Source organism: Macaca fascicularis, chromosome 7 (assembly GCF_037993035.2).
Source record: "Macaca fascicularis isolate 582-1 chromosome 7, T2T-MFA8v1.1".
Lineage (NCBI taxonomy): Eukaryota > Metazoa > Chordata > Mammalia > Primates > Cercopithecidae > Macaca > Macaca fascicularis.
Window position 1 is genome coordinate 160936236 of NC_088381.1, and position 16968 is coordinate 160953203.

At 58.9% G+C, this 16968-nt stretch overlaps 1 protein-coding gene across 4 annotated transcripts in view; it reads right to left on the reverse strand.

Moving 5' to 3' along the window:
• Positions 1-1390: 1390 nt before the first annotated feature.
• The window catches only part of ITPK1 (inositol-tetrakisphosphate 1-kinase), a 182490-nt gene continuing 166912 nt past the window's right edge, over positions 1391-16968 (reverse strand). For 2 of the 4 annotated variants that reach the window (XM_045396896.3, XM_045396900.3), the window contains 4 exons: positions 14991-15116; positions 13686-13753; positions 8088-8250; positions 1391-3566 (listed from right to left, as the gene is read on the reverse strand). In XM_045396896.3, the coding sequence (XP_045252831.2) occupies positions 3223-3566; positions 8088-8250; positions 13686-13753; positions 14991-15116 (701 nt within the window). In that variant the 3' untranslated portion in view covers positions 1391-3222. The remainder of the gene's footprint in view (positions 3567-8087; positions 8251-13685; positions 13754-14990; positions 15117-16968) is intronic. The other 2 variants (XM_045396898.3, XM_073998133.1) reach the window with 1 other exon arrangement.

Sequence of the window (16968 nt, forward strand, 5' to 3'; positions counted from 1 at the left end):
AAGAACCGGTCTTCCAGGCTAGAAGGACAAAGGACAGGCTGGCTCCCTTGGTCTTGCAGTGGCCGTCTGGCAGCTGTGCTCAGTTGGCTCACGTGTGAATCTTCCTACTTGGGTCGGTCTTCCAGCCTTCTATAAAGCACACTTGGCAGTCCCCTGGGTACAGACAGGAATGTTCTTCCCAGGTGGCTTTCTCCTTCATTGACAGGTATGAGACACAGGCAGGCCCAGGCACAGGAAGCCCCATGGAACCCGCCAGGTTGCAGCTGGGTCCAATCCGGCCCGCCATGCTGGGTGAGTGCAGGCCCAGCCCACCCACCACGTGTGGACCCAGACACCTCCGTGACACCAAGGGCAAAGCACCAGCTCCAGGGTGGCCTCCCCTTGGCTCTGGGGGTGGGGACACCCAGCAGCTGGCACTCAGTGGGGGGTTATGTTTGCAGAATCACATCACCATATAATCAAAGCACTGTCAGGAAGAACTTGACCCAAGGCCTCGGCCCCAGGATGCTCAATGCAGACTGTGCAGGTGACCCTCTGAAACTACCCAAGGACTCAGCCAAAGTGTGGGCCGGCCCCTTGCTCCTGGAGCCCTTCAGCACCCCGTCCATGGACCACCATCAAGACAGGTGCTGCAGGGCCACAGAGCCAATGTGCTGACCAACTCGGAAGCAGAAGCTTAGGAACCAGAGCCCCAAGCCACCCGACGCTGACGGGGCCAACTCCGGGCCAGCACACAAGTCCCGCACAGCACCACACAACAACCTTTGCTAAGTGGGTCCTTTCCTTGGACCCAGACACTCTCAGTGACTCTGCTCAGGAGGCAGCGCCGCCATGCGCTGGAGGAGGCCGCCACGGCCCAGGTGGTTTTAGTGGGTCTTTCCCTGAGGCAGAAACTCCAAGGCCAGGGACAATGCGACTGAAGGGGAGACAACTCTATGGACACTGTCCTGGGATTACAGACGGTCAGAGCGTACCTAGGGAACGTTTAGTGAAATGGGCTCCATCTCCATCGCTCCCAGGTGCGAGTCCCACGTCGCTGTCCGGGCCTCTCCTTGCCGACATTCCCTTGGCTTCACTGGGCAGAGTCCACCAACCCCCCAGCCCTGAGTGCGGCCGGCCCCTCCCTACCCCCTTTGTAGCTCCCAGGCCTTTACGAAGCAAATCTCCATCCTCCATTTCCACTCTTGGAAAATGCAGCTGCCCTGCACACCCACAGCCCCGCCCCCACCCCGCCACAGAGGGCTGTGGGTGCCGCCAGGACACCAGACAGCGGTTACTCGGTATCTGGGCCCTGGACACACATGACCCAGGAGGCCACAAATGGTACAGGAACGCAGCCAGGAGTCAAGCTGCACACCCCACCCGTACCTGAGGCAGACTGGGATTGAAATTTTATTTTTAAAAGGTAAAGCTGTTTTATTAAACATTTTTTAAGGACTGGGAGAATGACATAACAAACTTGAGCAACATGTGTAAACACGTGTGAAATGCGGTTTGATTTCAGTAGTTTATTTTGGAGACAAAGCAGTGCAAGAGGCCGGCCACGCTTTCCTGCTTCCCCGGGGCTCAGGGTCAGAACTAGGAAAGGTGACGTACAGACATTAATCGGGGTTCAACACTCAAGTTGTGTAAACGTGGTTAGTTGTTGGGTCCTCAGTTTCCAAAAAAGCCAGGCAGTTTTGATGGCTTTTGCCCCTCGCCCAAGCCCTGTGCCTCCCTCCGCAAAGGGGGCGCCCCGCAGCCCAACTGAGCCAGGCCGAAGGACCTCCATGCACCAGCTCGGGGGCCTCTCTCGGGACACTCAGCACTCTCCCTCGTGTCCTCCGTCTCACTGGGCAGAGGACAGCCCAGAAGCCGTTCTCTCGTTTTCAAAGTAAACTGGTATCTTAAGACACAAAAACATACTTGGGGGGGCCGATGCCTCTCACCCAGCACTCCACATCGTCCAGGGGCTGCGGAGGCTTCTCTCCAGCCCTTTTCTCTGCGGAGGGGCTGCCTGGACCAGGGGTCAGAGCGGAGAGCCAGTGCTTTGCTGCCAAGGTGATGGGGTGAGTCTGAGGCGTGCAGGGGCGAGGGGCGGGGGTGGCTCCCTGGCACCTGGCTGGCTCAGTGCTTGGGGCTTGCAATGAGAGGTGGACTGGGCCTGCTGGGTGAGGAGGGATCCAGCAGGTGTGAAAAGGAGTGAACCCACTGGGAAGAGGGCCCCGACCTCCACGGTGTCATGCCGAGGCTCCCGCGCCTGTCCTCACCTAGGTGACTTTACGGAAAGGCAGGCTGCATCCCAGGGGTTAGAGCGCGAAGCCAGCCCCGTGGTGCTCTCTGGTCTCACCTGTCCACTAGAGGCGAGGAGGTGGAGGCCCAAAGACCTGGAATGATTTGCCCAAATCACAGCCCAAATCCTCAGTACAGGCGCCATCAGCTCGGGGCTCCCAGCCAGGCAGCTTCCTTCCGGGGCTCCAGGGAGCGGCAGTGCTGGCTTGGGGGAAGGAGGCTGCTGTGCAGGGCTAAGTGGGACGTGTGTTGGGGGGCCCAGAGGACGCCCAGCTTCCTTTCCTTCCCTTTTGTGAGGGAGCACAACCCAGACCCCAGCATGGAACTCCCCTGAGGGGTCTGTGGCCTCCTCTGGCTGTGGGGAGGGAGGGGTTAGCTACACACCAGGCAGGGTTGGGGCTTACAAAGCCTTGGTGGAGACCAGTAGGAGGAAAAACAAGGAAGGGGCAGGTCAGGGAGTGGGGAGTCAGGGAGAAGGGAAGCCACTCTCACGCACACTGATCAACTAACTACCCACAGCCCTGATCAGCCACCCACAGCCCGACATGGGCAGGCTTCCCTCCAGGGTCCCCAGGGGCCTGGTCCACAGCGGCCACAGAGACCAATAGATGGGGATGTGCACAGACACTCTCATGGCAGTCACACGCACACCCCCCACCTCCCGTATAGACCTAGTGTTGCAAACACAAGCGTGTGTAAACTCAGTGAGGTGGCCTGTACAGTAGGGAGCAGGCAGATGGCCCCGCTCCCCAACACTGGACCACCTGGTACTCTCTTCCATTCCCCCCCACCCCTCACTTAGATCATGACATCAGAAAATCAGGTTAAAAATTAAAAAACAGAAGAATCAGATCACTGGGGATTCTTAGTAGTAGCATCGCCGTTGGGAGCTGCTGGCCCAGCGGGTGTGCTCTGCGCCCCGCGCCGCCCCTCTGGGTCCCAGCTCCGTGGCTACTGGGAGGAGGCCTTGGTGGCCAGGGAGGCCACGCAGTGCTGCTGGAAGCTGGGCGACATGCTGGTGTTGCAGCCGAGTCTCTGGTGCGGCAGCTTGGCGGTGCCGCCCGCGTCGGCCTCGGCCTTCCAGGGCGCGTCCTGGCCCATCATGCTGCCACAGCAGCCGGGGCTGGCGCTGCATGTCCGCTCGCCCGTCAGGCCGCCCACCGGCTCAGCCAGAAGCTTGCTGTGCCTCAGTGGGGCCACGTCCCCTGTGGCTGCCGTGGCTGTGCTCTGGCCCTGCAGGACAGTGGCGATGTGGTTCAGGAGGTCTGTGAAGAACTCGCTCACGCCCTCGTAGCCTGGGGGTGGGAGAGAGAGACAGCACAGGGGGCGTGAGCCAGGGGCACGCATCATGCAGAGAGGAGGAGGAAGATGCAGAACCAATGGTCTCCCGGGATGAGGCAGGGCGTGCTGCGTCCCAGTTACAGAGAAAACGTGAGGCTCAGCAGATAAGGGGGGTATAGGGGAGTCACAGAGCTTGGACGCCCAATCAGGTGCATGCTCCTCGACCTTCAGCTGTTGCCAGGGTGTGAGAAGTTGAAGAACGTAAACTGAGGATGAAACTTGCTTGTCCCTGTTCCTCTGAGGCACAGCTCCACTATCTCACCCACCCACCCACTTGCGTGGTAAAAGCCAGTACGTGTGCAGCGGATGTTGGTGTGGCTGGAGGTAGCAGCACCAAAGCCAGCTCCACACACTTAGAGTAATAAATACCCCTCCTCTCTTTGCGGCTCAGCTGAGTCTGGCCTCAGGCTGTGTCTCGGAGCCCGCTTCCACCCGCAGCCTCAGCTTCCCCATCTGCAAACTGAGAAGAGAACCACCTCCCACCCAGGTGGAGGCTGCTGTGGCACCACTGAGAGCGGCTGGGATGTGAGTGGTGTCTGCCTCCCAAAGCAGCTGCCACCCAGCTGAGTCTGCTTCCTTCTCACCAAGAAATACCTGCAGGGAGGCCGTCTCTGTGCCCCATTCTCTGAGGATCAAGCCAAGGGACAGAAACGCTGGGCATCACTAGCAAGCCCCAGGCCTGAGACAAGCTCCATGGCGCAGCAACACGTGCTCCCCTCAACAGAGGGGAACAGAACAGAAACCGTGGTACCTGCCTGGGGCGAGCGCTTCCTAACACAGCTGCGAGCATCGGCAGAGCCCTCGGGAGCCAGCAGGCAGGTTTCGGATCTCAGGTGAGGATTCTGCTGGCTCCCAGCAAACTGCTCCAAAAGAGACTCACACAGGGCGAGCGCCCTACCTGCCGAGCCAACTGGGAGGGGCGGGAGTTTTCAGAAACCCTGGGCTGTCCTCTGGGACAACATTGACAACCATCAGCCCCACCGGGGTGGGAATGAAGGTTTAGACGTGGGCACCCTGTGCCACCTCTTACGGGGCCCAGGGGCCTGGCAGATGAGGCTGCTGAACCTGCCCATGCCCTTATTTATTCAGAAAACAACTGCTGTGGTCTGACGAAGCCCAAGTCTGAGAGGGGATGCAGGGGTGCCCATGGTGCAAATAAAGACGGCTGTTCTGGCCGGCAAGCAGCGCCTCCCCAGCCGGCACCGTGCGAGCGTCCTGCAACATCCTCTTGCCTAATCTTCATAATGCCGTCCCCCTTTCACAGATGAGGCGGCGTGACTGTTCACCACCACAGGGAGGGCAGTGACGATGTCCATGGTGTTCACAGCACTCGGGAGGTAGCAGCCACTGGGCTGTGGTCGCCACGGTCCTCAGCTCACTGCATTCTGCAGCCCATTTTACAGGTGAGGACACTGAGGCTCAGGGCGGCTCCCAAGAGGCAGAGTGGGATCTGAAGGATGCCCTTGGTCCTGTGTGTGCCTTGAATACCACATGGTGGCAGGTCCTCTACCATAGGACCAGGGGTGTCTGTCGGCCCTGCGCTGGGGCTGGAGGGCAGGGTAGGTGTCCCGGGCAGAGGCATGGCTGTTGGGTGCCTGGGGAGAGATGCAGCGGAGGAGCTCCACCATCAGGTCAGCACCAGGGAAGAGAGCCGTTCCCCAGCAACCTCCCCCGTCATCCCCAGACGAGGCCCAGGGCCCAGGGCAGGGAGGCCGCTTTCTGTGGTGGTGCAGAGACAGCTGCCTCTGCGGAGGCCTGAGGATAAACGGGAGCCTGGGGAGCGGACTGAGGCATGAGCCCGCAGGGCAGAGTGCCAGCTCCACACCAGCACTGTGCAAAAGCTGTCTCCTCTGTCTGCAGGGTGGGAAACTGATTCCCACTGCAGTGAACACTGAGACTGAAACGTTAGTTGTGCCATCAGACTGTAAAGGCTGAGACAAGATTCGAACCCATGGCTGGAGCTGAGAGGTGGAAAGGCTGAGGCTGACGGTCTGGGTCCCATCCGGCTTCACCACGTGATTTTGGACAACCCACTCAACCCCCAGCCTCACATCCTTATCAGCAACACAGAGAGCCTAGCGGCCCTTTGCACATCGCTTCGTGAGGACGAGTGAGGTGTCGGGGCAGGCCTGGCTCACAATGTCATCAGCACACGCTGCTGTTGCTGTTATTATTCCAGAGCCAGTGTGCTGGCCCCTCTCCCGGGCGCTGCTGGACACCCATGGCCCGAGGGGCCTCCTGTGGGGTGCAGAAGAATAGGCCTGTCCCTCTGCTTGGCCCCAAAAGGGTGCTCTATGGTAAGGTGGGCACACTGAGTCATCTCCCAGGGAACCAGCTCTGCCCTGCCAGAGCCCTGGGCCTCCCCTCAGCACCAGGCTCCCTCACCAGTCTCCACCAGGCTCAGCCATAGCCCCATTCCATCTGGGTGGCCCTTCTCTTGGCTTCTCTGGAAGAACCCTCCCTGTCCACACCGGCTCACAGGGCTCCACACTGGCTCACAGGGCCCCACACCGGCTCACAGGGCTCCACACCGGCTCACAGTGCCCCACACCGGCTCACAGGGCCCCACACCGGCTCACAGGGCCCCACACCGGCTCACAGGGCCCCACACCGGCTCACAGGGCTCCACACTGGCTCACAGGGCCCCACACTGGCTCACAGGGCCCCACACTGGCTCACAGGGCCCCACACTGGCTCACAGGGCCCCACACTGGCTCACAGGGCCATCCCTTGTCTGCACCCACAGATCGCGACCATCCACACATTTTGTGTTGGGAGGCACTGGCCTTGCTCAGGTGCAAAGCTTCCCACCCTCTCCTGTCTCCTTCCTCCTTCTAGAATTTCTCTTCCAACAGGCCTCCCTGTGCCCCCCGGCCCTCCAGCCACTGGCGTTGTCCCCTTTTCATTCTGCCACTCAAAACATGCTCCGTGGTTTAGATCCTGCTTCCTTATCCTGAATGTCCCCTGCATTATCCTGAATGTCCTTTGTGCCCTGGTTCCCTCACACCTGCACAGCAAAACCCCATGATTCCCCAGCTCCAGCTAAACCCATGGTTTCCTCCCCACTGCACCCAGAGGCAATGGAGAAAAATACGATTGTCCCACGGGTCTGCCCTTTGGTTCACAAACACAGATCTCATGGTGGCTGCTCCCCGACTCCCAGGGTGAGCTCCAACGTGCTCAGCTCACCACACGCTGCTCCCCTGACTCTGTCCTCCACCCTTCCTGCCCCACGGCTGCACCTGCTGTAGACACAGGGCTCCACGGTGCCTCTCTTGGGACCTGCCCCTCTGCTCCAGTGTCACCACCTCACAGAGGAGGCCCCCGACCGACCGCTCTGTCCTCCGCCTCCTCCCGACAGGGGCGAGCCCTCCCTAGGCAGGGCCGGGCAGTGGAGCTCACACTGCATCAGCATCTGGACCAGCTGGGGCACACAGCAGCTCTGGGTGACAGCAGCCCCGGGTAAACACCAACTGAATGACAGGAGCCAGGACACTCCTCTGAGCCTTGGCTTCCTTGCTGTGGCCTGTGCTGCTGACTGTGCCTGCATATGCTCTCAGACCAGTGGAGGTGACACACACAGAAAGTGCCCAGCCGGTGCGTGGGGTCAAAGTCCTGCCTCACCCCCACGACAAATAACCCCGGGCCCCCACCTGCCAGGCACAGTCTCTGAAGGCGGGAAGCATCTCCTAAACGTTTTTGCACCTCAGCAGCAAGCGAGGCTGGCTTCACCTCCACAGCAGGTGCTTAACAAGGGTCAGGATGGAGAAAGGAACAGGGGACCCCCATCTGGGGAACAGCGGGCGCCGAAGCATGCAGCCTGGTGACAGCGTGCTGTGATGTCACACCATCGTCCCTCATGCCCTGTGCTAGGGCTCTGCTCCTGTGGTCCTCATAGAGCCCCTTGCTGAGAGCTGAGGGGCACATGGCAGAGGCTGGCTCAGTGCCAGCGGGCTCCTAGGGCCCAGCTGGCAGCAGGGAACAACCCCAGTGCCTGGCGCTGCAGTTCAGGGTGGTGGAGGCAATGTGAACCTGGGAGTCTCTGGCCTGCCACCAATGTGCTGTGGGGCCTGAACAGCTTCCTCCTCTCTGGGGCCTCAGTTTCCCAAAATGTAAACCGCAGGGGGCTGTAATCCCTTCATGGTCCTTCCTGCTCCTTAAATCGAGGAGGGCCTGGGGGAGGGGCTGATCTGCTGACGACGCAGGTGGAGAGAGGTGAAGAACACGCGTGATTGCAACACTACACTCCAGTCTGGATGTTCCCCAGGTGGATGTGCGGCTCTCCCTCCCTCCTCGCACACCCCGTGAGCCCATCGCGCAGGTGAGGCTGAGGCTTCTCAAGGCTGCACCTCCCTGGACCCTGTGGTAAGGGAGAAAGCGGGCTTTCGGGCCTCGGTCACCCCGCCTCGCCTGCCTGGTCACCTGAGGACAATCACTGGAGGCCGGTCAGTGGAGGTGGCCCGGCCGCCACTCACCTGGGAAGGCATTGATGTCGATGACGGCGTGCTGCCCTGTCTGGTTGTTGATGATGATGTCGATGCCGAAGAGTGACACGCCCAGCGCCTGCCGCAGGGCCCGGGAGAGCTCCCGGATGACCTCATCGCTCGGCCGCTCGAACACGCCCTCGATCTTGTCCAGCTGCCGACATACACAAGGAAGTCAGGCCGTGGGCTGAGGAACTGCCATGCCGCACCACACAGAGAGACCCCCACCCCAGGCACCACGAGGCCCTGGCATGCTTCGGGCCAGGAGGCTGGACAGACCCACTGTGGTGAGCACGGGGCGACCACTGGCCAGGTCCTGCCCTCTGAGGGTCGCCAGGCACCAGGTGTGAGAGGCTCATTACCTCCTGTGGGCTCATCACAGCCTGGAAGGCCAGTGCCAGCACTGCACGTTACACACAGGGAAACTGAGGCTCAGAGAGGGTCAGGGCTGGTCCGAAGTCACACAGCTCAAAAGCACAGGGCAGAATTTGGACCCATATTTTTTAGCCTGTAAAACTAAAGCCATTTAGCAGGGAGGAAGGAGATGAAGAGTGTGGCGGGGGCCTAGGAAGACATTATGGTTCAGAGCACTAAAGCCAGACCTTGAAGGCAGGAGGATGCAGGCCCTTGGGAGGGGTGGGAGAAGGAGAGAGGCCCCAGGGAGGACACAGGGGAGGCAAAGGTGCAGAGGCCAGCAGCTGCAGGACATGGCTAGGAGCAGCTGAGGGGCAGAGCCAGGCAGAAGTGAGGAGTTCTGATCAGACCGCCACTTGCCCACCATCACGGAGACCTCCAGGGAGGAGACGGCGAGGGCCCTGGGGCCCAGCAGGCCAGTCCTCCTTCCCAGGGCCCTGGGGCCCAGCAGGCCAGTCTTCCTCCCCAAGAAATGCTGTTTCCAAATGAACTCACACCCCAAACAACGCGGGCTCCCTAAAGAGGCTGCTCTGCTGCTCCTGCCTGCCTCCTGGGGTCCAAGCGCAGCCTTCCTCAAAGCTTCCATGTGCTGGTCAGGCCACCCTGCTCTGTCCTCCCTCCCAGCCCGGCACTCTGCTCTGCCACTCACGTCCTGTGCCGTCGCGGCTGGCCTGGGACACACACTGTCATGGGCTCAGCCTGCCCCAGCCAGGGCCTCCAAGGAACTGGGGCACTGCACTGGGAAGGATTCTGGAGTCAGAGAGACATGGGTTCCAAACCTGACAGTGAACTCCTAGCTCTGTGGACTCAGGAAACAGTACCTAGCCTCCCTGTCTCAGGTTTGCTCTTCTGAAAGAGGAAGCAACAAGGCCTCCATCTCAGACTTTATTGAGAAGGTGGGGACAGTATGTGCCCGGCTGGGAGGAGATTCATCTGAATTCTAGGGCAGGAACTGCATCCCGTCTCCTCTAAATCAGCCAAGGGAGGGCTCACACTAGGTGCTCAATGAATACTGAAGTTTTGGGGGTTGTGGGCTTAGGGGCCAAAAGGGAAGGGAGTGGCTGATCCATGAAAGACAAAAGTGAAGCTGGGTTCAAAAGTTGGACATGGAATAGCCAACTGACCCGGCAGTGTGCTCCAGGGTACACACCCCAGAGCTGAGACCGTGTACTCAAACGGATGCCGTCCACCCATGCTCACCGCGGTGTCATTCCTACCCCAGCGTGCATCCACACATGAACGGCCGCAAAAACTGGTCTGTCCATTCAATGGAATACTGTTCAGCCATAAAAAAGAATGAACCTCTTGACACATGCTACAATGCAGAGGAACCCTGAACACATCACGCTGAGTGCAGGAACCCAGACACAAAAGCTCACATATTGTGTGATTCCATTTCTATGGAATATCTGGGACAGGTAACGCCACAGAGACAGCAATGAGCTCAGTGGCTGCCAGTAACAAGAGGTGGGGGAAATGGGGAGTGAGTGCCTGGCGGGCCCAGGGTTTTCTTCTCAGCGTTGAAAATGTTTTGTTTTGGAACCAGATAGAGGTGGTGATTGGACAACACTGTGAATGTGCTAATTGCCACTGAATTATTCTCTTTGAAATGGTTAATCTTATGTATGTGAATTTACCTCAGTTTTATTTTATTTAGAGACAATGTTTCACTCTGTCACCCAGGCTGGAGTGTAGTGTTGCAATCACGGCTCACTGCAGCCTCAAACTCCTGGGCCTCAGCCTCTGGAGTAGCTGGGACTACAGGTGTGTGCCACCATGCCTGGCTAATTTTATTTGTTTTTTGTAGGGACAGGGTCTCATTATCTTGCCCAGGTTGGTCTCAAACTCCTGGCCTCAAGTAATCCTCCCTCCTAGGCCTCCCAAAATGCTGGGATTACAGGTGTGAGTCACTATGCCCAGCGCACCTGAATTTTAAAAAAAAAAGTGAAAGCGGGTCAGCAGGGCTGGGGACAGAGCCCTGGTCACCAAGAAAAGTGGCCCTTACCGAAGCACAGGAGGCTAAAGCAGCCACTGGGAGCTTCCAGGGAGGGAAGTGCTGAGCAGGGACCCACGCCCGGGCACCACCCACGCCCTGAGGGACCCGCGCCCGGGCACCACCCACACCCTGAGGGACCCGCGCCCGGGCACCACCCACGCCCTGAGGGACCCGCGCCCGGGCACCACCCACGCTCTGAGGGACCCGCGCCCGGGCACCACCCACGCTCTGAGGCCTACACCAGCACATCTCCCATCCCGGCTCTGCAGGACACGCAGGGCCCCCCTGCTCACAACCTCAAGGTCTTGGTGTCTTACCCGGAAGAAATACTTTCTAGGGGGCAGGAGTGGCCCGGCTGTGAGAGGCATTCATCCCTTAGCACTTTTCTGTTTTTTTCTTTTTGAGACAGGGCCTTGCTCTGTTGCCCAGGCTACAGTGCAATGGCGAGATCACAACTCACCGCAGCCTTGACCTTCCGGGCTCAAATGATCCTCCCACCTCAGCCTCCCAAGTAGCTGAGACTCCAGGCGAGCAACGCCCTGTGCGGCTCATTTTTGTATTCTGTTTCGGTAGGGATTAAAGGTCTCACCACGTTTCCCAGGCTGGTCTCAAACTCTCGGGCTCAAGCCATCTGCCCGCCTTGGCCTCCCAAAGTGTTGGGATTAAAGGCATGAGCCACCACACCCAGCCACTTAGCTTTTCTGAGCCTCCTGGGTCATTCTTGCCAGTGGCGGCCAAAGGCCAAGCCTAGTGGGGCAGCTCAGCCACTCGCCCTGCAGCCCAGGGCCCTCATTGAGTCAGAGAGATGCTGGTGGACAACTTGGGGCTGCCCATTCTCTACTGTGTACCCTAAGCCATAACAAAACCCTTCTGGGCCTTGTTTTCTTGTCCCAATAAATGGGGTAATAAAAACATCTCACTGAGAGATTGTGGTGCAGACGGAAGGAGCTGCTGCCTCAGGCTCACAGCACAGGCTCGGTAGTAAGGGAGCTCGGTTCCTGCACTGCCACACGTTCCACGGCACGCCATTTACAAAAGCGCTCTTGGCTTAGCTACGGAATCTCAGAAATCCTTCTGAAGTTGTCTGGTTATCCAAAACCAAACAGCCATCCTAGGACAAGATAAAGGCACGGAAATCCTGCCTGGGGCCCTCAATGCAAGTGATCTGGTGACATTCTGGAAAGCGAGGAGGTGACAGGGGAGCTGGGAAGGCGTTCACGGGTCCCCAGTGGGCCTCGGCACCCGGTGAGACCATGCCCGTACTACACACCTGGCACTGCGGTGGGTGCTTCTCACCCAGGAACTCCCTGGACTCCGGAACCCTTCTGGGCCAGGAAGAAGAAACCAAGGCTCAGAGAGGTGACGCGACTCACCTTAGCTTGGGCCGAGGCAGACCCGTCAGAGTCTGTGCCCTTACCTAATACCCGAGACTGAATTCCGAAAAGCAAAGGGCGTGTGGGACCCTGCAAGTTAGGTGGGGCTAGGCCCATCCTCAGGGGTCTCCCACCGGGAAGGGAGGGGTGCTTTAAGGCCAGAGGAGGGCTTCCTGCACCAGACTCCCAGGGAGGCCAAGGCAGGACTGGAGAAGCCCCAGGTGGGCAGGGGCAGCTGGCTGTGTCAGGCCAGCCTGCGGGCGTCCAGGAGGGGCTGATGTCCCAGTGGAAAAGGTGGTGCTGACCGCATTTCCCTTTTCTATTTTTGGAAGTCGTCAGTCCTGGCAGATTCCTGACTAGCAGCCATGCGCTGAGGGAAGGAGGAGGCGACTGCAGACCTCAGAGGTGAAGGGAAGGGCCCTGCAGTGTCTCTAGGCCCACCCCTTCCCGTTTTACAGATGAGGAGATTGAGGCTGAGGTCAACATGTGCTAATCCAAGACAGTGACTTCTTCAGGATGGGTCCCTCTGCCATCATGGCTGCTGGCCCTACCCCTGAGAGGACACTCAGTCTGCAAATGCCAATTCCCCTCCATCACACGGGCTGCCGGGGCCCCCAGAGCAAAGCCACACAGGGAAGAAGCCCTGTGATTCTGAAGCTTAGAAAAAAGCCGTCTCTTGTACAGAACATCTTATAATATGCTCAGCCAGGCACTGAGGCTCTGTTTAAATCTGTTCCCAAAGCCTGACATGTTCCCAGGGGACATGTGTCAACATCCTGAGGATGGCGATGTTCCCTCTAGGTCCTGCCCACGCCTGTGCTCTGTCTAATGCTCGGCACACTGCTGGCTCCTCAGAGGACCCTGACACCAATGACAGACAGGCCGCCTGGGTTCTGGGGCAGCCCCCCAGGGACACGAGCACTGCCGTTGGAGTGGAGGCTGGCTCGTTGGAGAGGCCAGACCAGGACAGGGAGGAGGACACCAGCAAAGCCCCCCAGAAGACCAGTACACACATATCCTCAGAACAGCGGGCTCCCTGGCAGAGGGCTCTGAGTTTAGGGAAGTGGCCGCTGGCTCTCTGGACTTCGGGGAAACAGCAGAGGATAGCCTTTCCTAAATTCTTTGGGGTCAGGTGCTCAGGAATCACTGGTGAGGTCAGAAGTCCTAAATTCCTGGGAGATCCAACTTTGGAATCAGACCTGCTGGGGTCAAATCCCAGCCTTGTGAACGTGAAAAGGTCACCGAGCCTCTCTGATGCCATGAGGCCTGACTGCGACCTGCACTGCAGGGTACCTGGGCTGACACTGGCCACAGTGACACTCACTGAGCAGCCAGGATGCCCACTACCCACAGTGCTGGGGGCAGGGGTGACACTCCTGCCAGCCTCAGGACCACTGCAGGACAAAGGACTGAGATGGTGCTGCCTCCACAGCCTTTTGAAAAATCAGGAACAAGGCAGATGAGAGAGCAGTGCTTCCGATTCCTCACGCTGGGATCACGCTGGGAGAAGGGTCAGCACACCTTCTGCGAGGGCAGCTTGCAGTGAGCAGAGTCTCCGCAAGCCCAGCGTGCCCCGCACCTCTCCCTGTGCTGGGCCAGGCTGCAATGGCTGCTAGCACGAAGGCTCGAAGCAAGCAGAGGAACAGGGGTCTCTGGAACCTCCCGAAGCCCCTGGCACAGAGGCAAAGGTCTTTCCCACCCTAGCCTGCTGGAGAGCTCGGCCAAGGACCCCATGGCCATAGCAGCCCACACCTAGGCCCAGGGGAGGGCAGTTTCAGGCCAAGCCACCCCAACGGAAGGACCCACCTCCGTCAGGACTGATGACGACTCCGGCTTTGACACGTTGTGGCTGTTGAAGAAGATGGACTCACGGTCTGAAAAAGCGACAGGAAGGAGCCGACGTTAGAACCTCAATGCAGGGACCACACTGCCGCCACCCGACACCAGGGGGCAGCACCACCCCAGGCACACAACACGCGGCCCCGGGCTCTGCAGAGCCCTGGGCTCTAGTGAGCTGGGCACCGTCAGGGCCTCTGGTTCACCACCTCCTCCCACATAAAAGTGACCGATGTAACAAGTCAAAAGACAGTAACCTCTGCTACCGTCTCACAGCATCACATCTGCTTCTCCCTGAGGCCCTGTTCCCAAAGTGCCCTGTCACCATACAGGGAAGGTTTCGGGGGGGGGGCGGCGGGAAGGGCCGGGTGGGACAGCTAAACACCTGAATATCACCCCAGAGAGGGCCCAAGGTAAAGCAGTCTCAGTGTTATTTAGGCCAGTGCTCCCAGTCCACTCCCCAGCCCACAGGACTCTCTTTTGGGGAACGTGCTAGAGACATAGGGACAGGCTGCCACCAGCACGTGAGCACTTAAAATACAAAGGGTTCTGGTGGTTCTTAGCGACTTAGGGAAAAAAATAGGAAATCAGAGAACGCAGGCTTCCACAGGATCCATCCAAGAAAGCACACAGCACAATTTCTCTTTGGCACTGGAAGCTGGCACAGAGAGTCTGAAATACCCTCACCCCACATGTCTGGCTCCTGCCTGCCTCCCACAACACCCAGCCCGTACAGGCCCACTGGGGACCCGCAGAGGCAGACCAATCCCAAGAACAGTGAAAGTGCAAGTAGATCCCATAGTAGAAAGTCCTTGGGGAGTGAACCAAAGTCACTTGGGGGAACTGTCAGGTCGGTTGGTCAGAAACGCGCTCGTAGGCACTGGGAAGCATTGGCACGTGAATGCAAGAGTTGCAGAACCATGAGCCTCAGGCCGAGTTCTGGAAAAGGCTGTCTGTCACCATCCCACGACCTCCCCCAAGGCTGGCACAGGACTGTCCCGGGCCGCCAGCCCCAGCAGCCCCTGGAGTCCTTGCAGGGCAAGGCGTTGTGGCTCCTGCCCCCAGGATGCCATGCACATCCCTAGGACCCAGGCACCTATGTACGAGGACAGGAGGGCACTGGCTGAGGGGCACTGCATGCCAGGGGCCATGCCAACGGGGCACCTGCTCTGGCTGCCAACAACCCCACCAGCTCCAGGACTCTACAGCGCCACAACAATCATGCATGAGAGAATGATTCAGATGGAAGCCAAGCGGGCAGGCGCTGAGATGTACCTGGCGTCCTTCCCACTAGCGGGGCACAGAGGCCCCTGGCTGCCCTGGTGTGCCCGACAGTCCTCCTGCCGCTCTGACCAGAGCCAGTCCAGATGGGGGGCATGAAAGATGGTCCTGGGGAGGAGCCTGGGGAAAATAAACACCCCGCAGGACATGCGTCATGAAGCCCCCAGGATCTCTACTCCCAAGGCACCGACAGCCAAGAAGAAGCCTGTGGGGATGGCATAAGCCCCATGGGCTTGAGGCTGGAGCAGGCTCGAGCAGCTGGGAGGGGAACACTGCCCACCTGCTCATCCTGTAGCCCAGCCTGGCTCAGCCCCTGAGCTCACGGCACCTTCCCACCTATTTCCCTGCAGATCCTCAATAGCAGTTGCCCAGTAGCAGAGAAGGCCCAGGGGGAGGAAGGGCCACCAAGCGCAGGTAGACACAGCATAGATCAGGGAGGCTGGGAAGTCTGCAGGAGCCACAAGGAGAACACGTGGGTGCTGAGTGGGTGCCAGGAAGGGCCAGAGCTGGGTATTCAGAGGGGCTGGCCAGTGTCTGCTGACCTGGATAGATCATGCAACCCAACAGCTTCTTCTGGTAGGAAAAGCCGGAGTCCAGGCCATTTCAAGAGGGGCTCATTTCTCCTCCTGGCTAATTCTGTTTTTCTTTTTATTTTTTTGAGACAGAGTCTCACTCTGTTGCCCAGGCTGGAGTGCTGTGGCCCGAGCTTGGCTCACTGCAACCTCCGCCTCCCATGTTCAAGCGATTATCTTGCCTCCTGAGCAGCTGGGATTACAGGCACCCGCCACCATGCCTGGCTAATTTTTTTGTATTTTCAGTAGAGACAGGGTTCCACCATGTTGGTCAGGCTGGTCTTGAACTCCTGACGTCAGGTGATCTGCCCACCTCAGCCTCCCAAAGTGCTGGGGATATAGGCATGAGCCACCGCACCCAGCCCCTCTGGTTAATTCCGACCTAGGAGCTCTGGCCAGACCATTTGGCAGGGCAGTAAGAGATGGCCTGGGCTCAGTTCCTCTCTACGTGCGGTCTGAGCAGGGGTCAGAGGGAGTGGGAGCAGCCTCCCGCGGCTGCCAGTCACCCCGGCGACGATGGAAAGCTGAGGCAAGTGAGAAGGCATCAGGGAAAGAGACCTGGTGGCCAGCTCCAAGACAGCCGTTTCCTCTAATCCACCAGACCAGGGCGCTGCTCCCAGCATGTAGCAGCCCTCCTCATGACAGCACCCTGGATTTCGGGTGCCCCATGCAGTCTGTTCCTAGCCTAGCCCAACAGCACTGGTGGAGAACTACCACCAACATTCTACAGGGAGGGAGGGCAACGAAGGGAAGAATGTGTGCTTTTCTTCTCAACTTATGGATTTAAAAAATAGGCCGGGCGCGGTGGCTCAAGCCTGTAATCCCAGCACTTTGGGAGGCCGAGGCGGGCGGATCACGAGGTCAGGAGATCGAGACCATCCTGGCTAACACGGTGAAACCCCGTCTCTACTAAAAATACAAAAAAAAAAAACTAGCCGGGCGCGGTTGTGGGCGCCTGTAGTCCCAGCTACTCGGGAGGCTGAGGTAGGAGAATGGCGTAAACCCGGGAGGCGGAGCTTGCAGTGAGCTGAGATCCGGCCACTGCACTCCAGCCTGGGTGACAGAGCAAGACTCCGTCTCAAAAAAAAAAAAAAAAAAATAGGTTTAAAAGAAGAATAAATGATAAGATGAGCCCCCAAATATCCCAGCAACTCAGCAGTACAGCCATGAGCTGGGGCCACACTGCATTTAGCCTTATTTGCTTAATCTCCTCTCTCGGGAGGCAAATGGGATGGGAAGAATGTGTCCAGTGCTACAGATAGTGACCCAAGTCATCTTCCAGTTGCCATGAGTATCATCTCTGCAGAGGGACCACCTGAGCTGCCCTCTCCAAGTGGCTCCCCTCACCCAGTGGTATCCCAGGACACATTCTCTTTCCTTCAGAACCCCTCATCTCAGGC